Raw genomic sequence first — 12,007 nt, 5'->3', positions numbered from 1 at the left:
TTGCACCAAGGCTTGGTGCTTAGTCCTTATTTATTCTCATTAGATTTGGACCAGATAACAGCGAAACTACAGGGTAGTATTCCATGATGCCTAATGTATGCTGATGATGTAGTGTTAATAGGAAATAGTAAAAGAGACTTAGACCAAAAACTGGAACAGTGGAGACAAGCTCTGGAGGAAAAAGGTTTAAAACTTAGTAGGACAAAAACAGAGTATTTGGAATGTTCATTTAAAGATGGAGTTACTACAAATAAAATGGTATCTTTGGATGGTGAAATGATTGTGAAAAGCAATAGTTTTAAGTAACTAGGATCGGTATTACAGAGTAATGGAGAAATAGATGGAGATGCATGCAGTAGAATTAGGGCTGGATGGATGAAGTGGAAAGAAGCGAGTGGTATGTTGTGTGACAGAAAAATTCCAATGAAGCTGAAGGGAAAATTCTATAAAACAGCCATAAGACCGGCTATGATGCACGGAACTGAATGTCGGGCAGTGAAAAAAAGAGAAACATAGAATGCATGTGGCCGAAATGAGAATGCTTAGATGGATGAGTGGAGTGACAAAAAAGGATAAAATTAGAAATGAGTATATTAGGGGAAGCCTAGGTGTGACACCAATTGATGCCAAAATGAGAGAGCATAAGTTAAGATGGTTTGGTCATGTTCAACGTCGAGACGTTAATCACCCAATACGAAGAATAGCCCGAAGAATAGAGGAAGACCAAAGAAGACCTGGGGGGAGACGATAAGGCAGGACATGTTGGTAAAGGGGATTAACATTGCTATGACCCAAGATCGAGTTGTGTGGAGAAATGCAATTAGGGAAGCCTACCCCGCATAGGGATAAGGCAAAGAGAATGATGATGATGATGATGGCCTTAGGTATCTGGAATGAGTAAATTGTCCACTTAAAAAGAATGAGAACGCTATTTCTTAAATATGAATTTAAAGAGAAGGAACAGAGGACATTAGGTTTGCTTGGGTTTATTAAAGTGCACTGATTATTGAAATTATTATGTTTTTGTTATGTTTCTGAAATTAATTTTGTTTTTTTTTGTTTCAGGTAAGCAACTCATAGTTCAAGTATATTAAAAAATGGGTGAAACAAAGTAAGAATACCACTATTACAACACTAATGTAATAACACTGTTATATTTTATTATAAATTTTTACTGCTACATCCAGTGTACATACTCGTTCCCCTGATACCGTTGTTGAGAATTCGTGCATATAACTTTTAATCAATTTACTTTATTATATTTTCTTTTTTATCCCTACTTTTTAGTATTTTGATATTATCTTGGTTCATTCTAAAACAATTCCATATACCGAGATTCTACTGTAATGATAATATGATGCCCACAGCTGACAATATCGGCAGGTCACCCGTATATGCGGGTATGCACACTCGGGAAACATCTTAGGTAGTTGCCCCCTATTGGTAGTTACCCCCTACCAATAGGGGTTGCTGAATTAAACAATATTTATAACTACTTGTTTATTACCAACTATAAAGACCACAGTAAATAGTTGATGTGCTCACGGTAAAACCATCTGCTAGTGTATCTGGATTAAGAAAGATCTTTTTAATAATACGAATGAATCAGAATGAATCACCATGCCTTCATGTTTATATAAACAAACTTGTAACATGTAGTTTGTTTATATTGTCGACTCAGCTTGACCATGACTTACGAAAATATGAATTAGTTCGATATTGTCGACTGGTGCTTCTAACAAATCTAGGTGACCTACTAAAATGTAAACAGATGTGTATGTTTTGGTTTCGTTTCTAGTACATTTAAGAATTAAATGAATATGTGTTGATCTCAATTTTGGATGTTGATAAACCCTTACATAAGTCTTGTTAAACATAATTTGAATTCAAATAGTTATTTTCCTAACTAGTGCGGAAAGTGATACTTTCACGCACGAGACTGCCGTTGACCCGAACGACGAGATAGCGGAGTTCGAGCAAGCAGGCGATTGCGGGGAAGACACTTTCCGCATGAGTTAGGAACAATATTTTTTCTAGGGCCGTACGTTTGAAGAAAAGCCACAAAAAGTAGAGTCACATCAATTTTTTATTTAGGAGTGAAAATACATAAATTAATTCTTTGACAAGTTTGTCAAAACCAAACTTTCAATATAGTGGGTTACCACGACGACTATATTGGTTTCCATGACGACGATTTAAAACCATTGTAATTGTCTCCTGATTTGACTTTTAAATAGCATGTCAATAGTTATTTATGAAACAGTTCGTGAAGTATGCTTTTTGCGAACGCACGCGATGTTTAGAGCACGAGCGACAACGGAGCGAGTGCTATACATCGCGCAAGTTCGCAAAAAGTACTTCACGCACATTTTCATACAATACTTTATCTACGATAAACAAATAAAAAAACTGTAACTCTTCGTCACTGGAATTCATTTATTCCACAATTTTTAGAACTTTGACATTTAAAAATTCTAATTTCTTTCAAACCACAACACTGTCAAAATCTTTGTTGTAATTTATTGCTCATAGTATATTATAATGCCATATTAGAAAGTATTCCAATTTCCCGCATGCTGTGCGAGAGAATTTAATTCGACGCACGCCGTGCGGAAAAGTGTAACTTTCGCAAACGAAATGCGTGCTAGAAAGCGGCTTGTTAAGCACGGCTGTAGAAAAATAAATATTTTTACTTCTGGATGCTTCCAAATGAATCAGATCGTCGCATAAGCAAAAGAATATTTATGCTGGCTGATAGATATTGATTTAACGCCAAAATTGGAATGTTTAAAATATAATTGAAAAATAAATAATTTGTCAAATTGAAGAGTCTCAGATGCAGAATCCACCAATTTAATAAAAATTAAAATGGTAAATAGTGATTTAAACCTGAGACTTTTCGCGTTGAAAATTCTTACTGGTACATCCTTAATCTGCGACTTTTTTAATTAATAAGACAGCAGACGACGAATATAGAAAACGAAAGGGAAACGATCACATTCCGCCTTCATTCGTCTAGGAAAAGGACAGCAGAAGAACTTTCAGTACTCAAACCGAGTAAAGGAAATAAAATAATAAATGATGGTTTTGCTTGTTTTCGATTCAAAGGGTTGCACACCCGCTAGACAGGCTGTTTCTACCATTTCAGGCGTCCTCAGTAGCTTTTGTTAGCGTGCACACCTCTGTGCACACCTCTGTGTAGAGGTGTGCACGCTAACAAAAGCTACTGAGGACGCCTGAAATGGTAGAAACAGCCTGTCTAGCGGGTGTGCAACCCTCTGAATCGAAAACAAGCAAAACCATCATTTATTATGAAAAATAAATATTTTAAGTGGAATGATTTAAATGATTATTAAACAAACATAGATAATTATTGTATAAGAATCATTTATTCATTGTGAGTTAGTAATATCTCCACTTATAATTTAAAATAAAATATTTAAAAAATCTTGGAAATCTGTGAGGATACCCAGGAATCAGCATTTTCATTTTTTACCAATTTTCCGGGAAATTTGTCCCGGGAATTTCACGGGAATGTAGCTCTAGCCCTTATTGACTCTCATTAATGTTAGTCAGTTAACAGAAAAACCACAGGGTAATATTCTCTGAGGCTTAATGTATGTTGATGATGATTTATTATTAGTATAGTGTTAGTAAATGATATTTATATATTTTATTATGTAGTAGCAAATACTGGAAGGGATTTAGAACAAAGTCAAAAAAAAAGTTGCGAGAAACTCTTGAGGAAAAAGGTTTAAAACTTAGTAGGACATAAACAGAATATGTATTTGGAATGTTTGTGACGGAGTTACGCCATACATGGACGAAATATATTGAGATGCATGCAGTAGAAACAGAGAAGGATAAATCAAGTGGAAGGAAGTTAAAAAGGATAAAACCAGCTTTGAAGTAAGGAATTGAATGTTAGACAGTAAAAAAGAAAGAGGAACAACAAATGCACGTGGCGAAGATGAGAATCCTTAGATGGGTGAATCTAATGACAAAAATTGATAAACTTAAGAATCAGTATATTAGAGGAAGCTAGAGGTAGCACTAATTGATCTAAAATAAGAGACTATAGGTTAAGTTGATCGGAAAAACTCTCTTATCAATACCTGTGGAAAATAAAATAACGAAAACAAACTCCTGGAGAAACTACAGAAAATCTTGACTCAAATGGGACTATATTGATAATAAATAACTTTTTTAATGACGGACCATTGACTTATTGAAATTAAAACATTACAAGTGCATTAAATGTTATACTCAATTAGCTAAGTTGGACTCTGATAAATTTTTGTAAAATGACTCGTACGTTTCTTAAACTAATTTTACTCCTACCTGTATTTCGGGATTTGGTGTGGTTCTTTGAGTCATTGCTACCAAAGCCACTGAGAAACTATATCGTGTTCCATACATTAACAGGTACAAGAAGAACATGAAAATAACTTGAATGTGTCTCACACCAAAGGCCGGGCCTAAAAGAAAAACATATATACAGTTGAGTCCGGGAATCTTTACCCGTGCGTCATCATTTAAATCAACCGAAATAAGTCGATGATAAGTCGGAAATTGAAATTTACTAAACGCAACAGCAAGTGACAGTAAGTGACTTGCTGTTGCGTTTAGTAAATTTCAATTTCCGACTTATCATCGACTTATTTCGGTTGCTTTAAATGATGACGCACGGGTAAAGATTCCCGGCTCAACTGTACATAATATTTTGAGGTAAATATTCAGTCAAGAAACAATATTGTATACAGTGGTTTTACTAAGTAAATCTCATTTTTCTAATTATGCGGAAATAAAATATTTAACAATATTCTATAATCATTACCTAATTTGGGTTTATAGTTACTAAAACTCGAGCTTGCCATCTGTATCTGATAACTAGAAAGTGGATCAGACAAAGTACAAAATCAGTGAAAGTAAAGACCATCTTATACTTTTGCCACACAATAGATACATAAAATGCCAAAATATAAATTTATGTAGTAAACTGAGTCATAATTTAAATATATTTTTGATAATTATTTATTAGCGAATATATTAGCTGTACACGCCCGATAGGTATATAATTAAAAATTTATTAAAATTTTAAAGGGCAAAACGAACATTTTAGTACCAACAGTATGTGTCTGGACGTCTAATCTGCTACTGTGAATGTAAATTATTATTTTTGAGGATGTCAAGTTAAATTGAAGTTTGAACATTTAATTTATAAGATTCTGAAGGACAATGAAGAGATATCAGTACATAAATGTTAATTATACGCGTACACTCGATTTTTCGCGATGGGCCACAATACATGGTGAGTTTCTGTAACACATAGATCGTATACGCACTTACGCTAAAAATTGCCTACAAATAATTGACATTAATTAAACTTATGTAATTTATTGTTAAGCAACTACGTGTACTATGTATAATATGTGCAACAAAGATGCACCATATAGTGTGGCGCGTCGCAGTGCTTAAAAATCGAGTAGACGCGCATAATTAACAATTGTATAAATTGAAATAAGATCCGATTACTTTTCAAAATCTTGAAATTGAATATTTAGTCTTCAATTTAGGTACTTAGCAAATCTTAAAAATTAGAATTTTCATATCATTTTTCAATCCTTGAAAATAGGTACTTATTTTTTAGGGTTTCAATCGCTTATAACTCAAAACCTATTATAGGGGAGTCAAGATAGAACGAAAATATGCATTGTTTCGGAATAATTCAAACAAGCTTATATTTTTCTAAAATTTTTTTTGTTAGTTTATATACATGTTAAAGTAAAAAGTTGTACTCCCAGATTTTGCCGCTAATTGTTTATTAATTGTTTAAACAATAACAATTATTGTTTTGTATAAATAATTTTAAAAATATCGTTGAATTCATCATTTTACTTTGATCCAATATGTTTCTATTTGGTTTTTGATTATGCTGAATCCGAATATGGCATTACCATTTGAAAATTCTTATACAGAAGCTCTTATACAGTATGTCTGCGTAGCAAGGAACCATATGGGAAACTTTTTTATTATCAATTTTACGAAGAGAAGTTATTCTTCATAAAATGCTCTGCATAGTCTAAAATCTAAAACTAAATCATCAGATATCAAATTTTATCAATTTTATACGGGGTACGTCAAAAATATGGATTTGGTAAAGAGTCAAGTACGTTTATATTTCAGAATATCAAAAATTGTTATTATGAAAAGTTTTTTGGAGATAAAAACTGTGTTTTAATGTAATAATTACATATTTCTAATTTAAAAAAAATTTCAATTTTTTTCTCAAATGACGGATACCCATCATCATTTTATTTCAATTATGATAACTATTTTATTATCAATTTTAAAAAAAAAAGTTATTCTTCATAAAATACTCTATCTGGTCTAAATTCTAACACACAACCATAAGATATTAAAAATTTTCAATTTTATACGAGGTATGTAAAAAATATGAATTTTGCTTAAGAGTTAAGCGCCTTTATAGTACACAATATTTAAATTAGAACGATATAATTGAACACTTAAACATATTTTTAATTCCAAACAACTATTCTTAATAACAATTTTCGATATTGTGAAATATAAAGGTACTTTACTCTTGAGTGAAATTCATATTTTTTGACATACCTCATATAAAATTAATAAAATTTGATATTTGATGATTGAATCTTAGATTATATGCGATGCCGAGTATTTTATAGAGAATAACTTTTTTTCGTAAAACTGACAATAAAAAAGTTATCAATAGGTTTCCAGTTGCGCACACATACTGTATAAGATTAATTATTTATATGGGAAATAAGCCACAATTAAAATGAAAAAAATAATTTTATTAACGTTTCGACGCCCAAATCGGGTGCCGTTGTCAAAATACAAAATATTACTAAAATAAACTAAAGTGTTGTTGCTAAGCAAAAAAAATTCTTCTAATAATTTATTTAATCTCACTCATTTATATTGGCAATTCAGACATATATTATACATTTTAAAGTAGAAGACTTTAAAATGATATTGCCAATATTTATGAGTTGCGTTCCTGGGACGACTTACTGAAAGATAGTTCATTCGATTACATGAAATTAACCCCAACTCAAGAATATCCGTCATAAAAAATTATAGCATGTGATATGTCTTTAAAAAGACAACCAAATGCAACGACAGTAAAATTCTCGCGTTAGAGACTTCATAGTAAATCACAAGGGAAAACCAGGAAAAACCCTGTGATACTATCCCGACATCGTAAGTATTTGGTCTTACATTAATTTACTCTCAAAAAATAATACCAAATTCTGACTTGTAACATGTTTAAATTATAAATATTATTAATAATACTAGATATATAAGTAATACTAAAATATAAATTTATATTTATATATTTATATTTTAGTATTACTTATATATCTAGTATTATTAATAATATTTATAATTTAAACATGTTACAAGTCAGAATTTGGTATTATTTTTTGAGAGTAAATTAATGTAAGACCAAATACTTACGATGTCGGGATAGTATCACAGGGTTTTTCCTGGTTTTCCCTTGTGATTTACTATGAAGTCTCTAACGCGAGAATTTTACTGTCGTTGCATTTGGTTGTCTTTTTAAAGACATATCACATGCTATAATTTTTTATGACGGATATTCTTGAGTTGGGGTTAATTTCATGTAATCGAATGAACTATCTTTCAGTAAGTCGTCCCAGGAACGCAACTCATAAATATTGACAATATCATTTTAAAGTCTTCTACTTTAAAATGTACAATATATGTCTGAATTGCCAATATAAATGAGTGAGATTAGATAAATTATTAGAAGAATTTTTTTTGCTTAGCAACAACACTTTAGTTTATTTTAGTAATATTTTGTATTTTGACAACGGCACCCGATTTGGGCGTCGAAACGTTAATAAAATTATTTTTTTCATTTTAATTGTGGCTTATTTCCCATATAAATAATTAATCATAAAAATGCCACAAGGAAATAGCTTCAGAACAATACTGTATAAGAGCTAAAAAAATTTTTTGGTTGAACATTTATTATTGTTGAAGCTTATTATTAAATGTATTTTAGGTAAGTTTTACAGAAAAAAGTTTTGATCACTTTGTATAAACATTTTTTTAGCTGGTAATTTTTGGTTTTTAAGGGTTCTAAGCTTTAAAAAAGCGCCTATAAAATTGTAATAAGTATTTTCAAACTGGAGTAATACCATCTTAAATTTGTGGTAATGCTGTAAAACTACAAAGTTTTCAAAAATTACATTTTTTGAGACGTCGTATCATTTGAACTAAATTTTTGAGATTTTTTTAATGAAACGTCGTTTAGTAAGATGTTTGAAAGGTCAGTTGTGCAAAGTTGAGAGTTCTATAGGAAGAATTGTATTAGTTACACATTTTTAAATAATTTTTAAACAAAATTTATGTAAGTCTCACTTTCCGCTCACACTGTATTTATGCCCATAAATGTTATTTCTTTTTATTATCACCGTAAGATAGCTTAATTGTTCTTCTTTCATGTCTAATTTGTATAATTTCATTTGATCCATTAGTTAAAGAATTACATTAAAATAACTCAACCGTACACCTCGCCGTACGCTAGTTTACAGTGCGCCAATGTTTTTGAGAAGGGTGACTTTAGCGTTATAAATAAAATATTATAAAAGCTACAGATTTAATTTTAGAAAAATCTTTATATGAGGTTTTTTTGTAAAATTTTCTAAATTTTTCAATAGTCAAGTCAGTTTTTTTCTAAAAATTAAGTTATTTAGAAAACATCTAATTTGGCAGTTCATTTGTTTAATAAAAAATGAAGAACCCACTTCTCGAGTAGAACTTTTTGTTATGTTGTTTATTAAACATTTCTTAATGAAATTACAAAAAGTTCTATCTTCTTTGATTTTTTCCGAAGTGAAAATCTATATGCACTCCCCTATTAACTTGGCAGAATAATTACAACAGAGATTTGAGTAAGATGACTCAACAAACCCAAAAAACTGCTTTCCTTAACAAAAAAGGTGATTTCCGGAATTTCTTAAAAAAAATTGTTTACAGAATTTCTTTTGATTTGTTTAAAGGTTTCTTGTATTTTTGAACATGGGAGCTGCCTCACCGGCGTTATCGAAATGCCTCCCACTTTTTCAGGTAAATATTTTCATACATGAAATGCCTCCCATGTACAATCGAAATTCCTCCGTTTCGTTAATCATTTACGCTGATATTTTGTCTATTTAATCTCTGTATAATGACACAATGTTGCCAAATCATAATTTAAATAGGTAGTATCTATCTATTTTGATTTTTCTAATTCTTAATACAGTGTACATAAAATTTGTTTCACGTAAATATTTCACAGTATGACATATTACTTTTTAGAAAAGAAAGTTGTAACCCGACAATCTAATATCCAGCTTTTCTGGGAAATTCCAATTCCGTTTCTAATCTCTTCCATATTTATAAGTCCATTTTATAATTTCATAAATAGGTACTTTTACCTTAATCTTTTTGTTTGTTTATATTCTCTGGGTAATTCCAATTCCGATTCTAATCTCTTCTTAACGATTCCATGAATAGGTACTTTTACCTTAATCTTTTTGTTTGTTTATACCCTCTTTTGTAAATTGTGCTAATGGGCTAATGCTTGGTTGCACCAACAAATCTTAAGCTTAAGAAATGATTTAAGCTCAGCTTACGAAATATAAGCGTTACACCATTGAGTCTGAGATTAATTTTCAGCTTGTCACAATGGATTGCCACGTAGATTGGATTGATAAAAATCGAAAATTATGGTGCAAAATAAGTTAGACTTAAAGCGGCCCTATCTAGAAGCAGAGCTGGGCTAAGCTGGAGCTTAAGATTTGTTGGTGCAACCAGGCATAAATGTTGTACAAATTCTTGAAAGTTTATTAGTTCCTGCACCGATCAGTTTGTCTATCTCAAGCTTGTCAGTTCGTCAATTTCAAGATCACATTGTGTTTGTCATAACATCCGAAATAATGGAATCAACGATAAGTGTCAGTCAAAAGGACAAGCCTTTACTATCAATTGATGGTTTTACATTCGGTTTTCAAAAAATGTTGGCCAAAGATACAGTAAAACGGTGGACATGTACTAACAAAACCTGCAAAGTATTTGTGAAAACACAGGGATGTGAAAAAAGGATGAAGTTTGGGCTGAACCCACATAACAATGATGTTCGCATCATGTTCTAAGCATATACTACCAACATTCGTCGGAGTATATTCTTTTTAGTATATGTGTAGTACAAGCATAGCATCTACCTTAAAAAACATTCTAAATTTCATGTTCTTTGCATATACTTCAAAGTATATTCTCGTACCGAATATACTAAGTATATTCGTGTACGTAGGATCTCGGAATATTCGTAAAAGTTTATTCTTAGAATATACCTTTATCGAATATTCTTAACACATACTTATAAGTACATTCTTAACACATACTTATAAGTAGATACTTTTAAAATATCTTAAACATAATTTGTATGTATAGGAAGTATAATATTAGCCTTATAGATTATCAACTTCGTTATTTTTTAGAATACATAATTAATAAAATTTATGTATGTAGGTAGTATTGGACGAATTTCATTTCAAAATTGTTGTAGGGTAAAAAAGTTTAAACATTAATTGTATTAACGTTTACATAGATACTATTAAAAATTCGTTTTCATAATTGAAATGACTTTACCATTTCGAGTTTATCATGAATCATTAGTATTTTTACATCCTTGGAATTTGAATTTAGGTACATTCAATTCAATAGGCCATTTCGCAGAACCAAAACGTGCCAAACTGCACAACCAAAGCAACCAAAGGCTTTGGCGTTGCCAACCGTCGAGTAAGCTTTTTCCGTCAACTTACCTTAAAAATTCTCACTTTTATAAAAAAAAACTTCCCTCCTGTTTACAAAATCTGAGAAGATATGTTGAATTATTTTCAAATATTTTGATTTTTTCTTAGTATTTTACAATTTGGACTGGAACAATAATTCCCTTTTGAGTTAACTTTTTCCCTTTATCACCTTTTATGTTGAAAATTCCCGCAAAAAGGGAAATTTATCTCCGTTTGGCAACACTGACCACCGATTTTGTTATTCCACAATACATTCATACCCCCCCCCCCCCCCATCATATTCTGACCATTTCTATTCTTATCTGAATGGATCAGGGATAGGAAAAAACCGTAAAATATGAAAAAGAAAACAGGCATTATTTCATTATTTGTATCGTCTATGGATCTATGCAGTGTTAAGGATGAAGGCGAATGATGTAGTACTAGGACTAAAGAACATACATAATCTGTTTATTTTGTTTGCGGTGCTTCAAAATACATATAATCTATTTTGATAACTCAATATTACTTAAATAGGTAAGTACATATAAGTATTATATAAATTTTAGTTACTTATTATGCATAGTTTAGTTTAGCTAAATATTATATAATGATTTATATAAATAACTAAAATTTATAAATATGTACTTACTTTTTAAGTAATATTGTAGAATGTAGGTACTAACTACATTCTCATTTGCAATTAAAATATGTAAATAGATATTTGGTAGAACCAGTAGAACCTAAGATGAGATTAGGTGATGCTGAAAACATACTTCTAAGCAATATAGCACTTGATAGCACTTTCTTAGAATATTCTTAAAAATATAATATTCTTCCCATACAAAGATGTGCGGTAGTACGTTCTTAGTATATAAATAGAAGGTTTATAGCACTTCCTTGGAATATTCTAAAAAGTACCTTCTTGGTATAAACTAAAAAGATGTGCGGTAGTATGTTCTAAGTATACACATAGAAGGTTTATAGCACGTCCTTGGAATGTTCTAAAAAGAACATTCTTGGTATATACTGAAAAGAAGTGCGGTAGTACATTCTAAGTATATACATAGAACGTTTAAGTACTGTAATGTAGTATATACTCAGTATCTGCTCTGCACATTCGCAATGGTAATTACGCACATTCTCAGTATATACTTTTT

General features: G+C 30.9%; 1 protein-coding gene across 2 annotated transcripts in view; it reads right to left on the bottom strand.

The window, feature by feature from the left end:
• LOC114326522 (putative inorganic phosphate cotransporter) overlaps nt 1-12,007 on the bottom strand; it is a 75,750-nt gene that overhangs the window by 20,891 nt on the left and 42,852 nt on the right. For both annotated transcript variants that reach the window (XM_028274916.2, XM_028274917.2), the window contains exon 2: nt 4,342-4,478. In XM_028274916.2, coding sequence (XP_028130717.1) covers nt 4,342-4,478 — 137 coding nt within the window. The remainder of the gene's footprint in view (nt 1-4,341; nt 4,479-12,007) is intronic.

The sequence above is a fragment of the Diabrotica virgifera genome, chromosome 2 (assembly GCF_917563875.1).
Source record: "Diabrotica virgifera virgifera chromosome 2, PGI_DIABVI_V3a".
Lineage (NCBI taxonomy): Eukaryota > Metazoa > Arthropoda > Insecta > Coleoptera > Chrysomelidae > Diabrotica > Diabrotica virgifera.
This window is presented reverse-complemented; position numbering and strand designations above follow the sequence as displayed.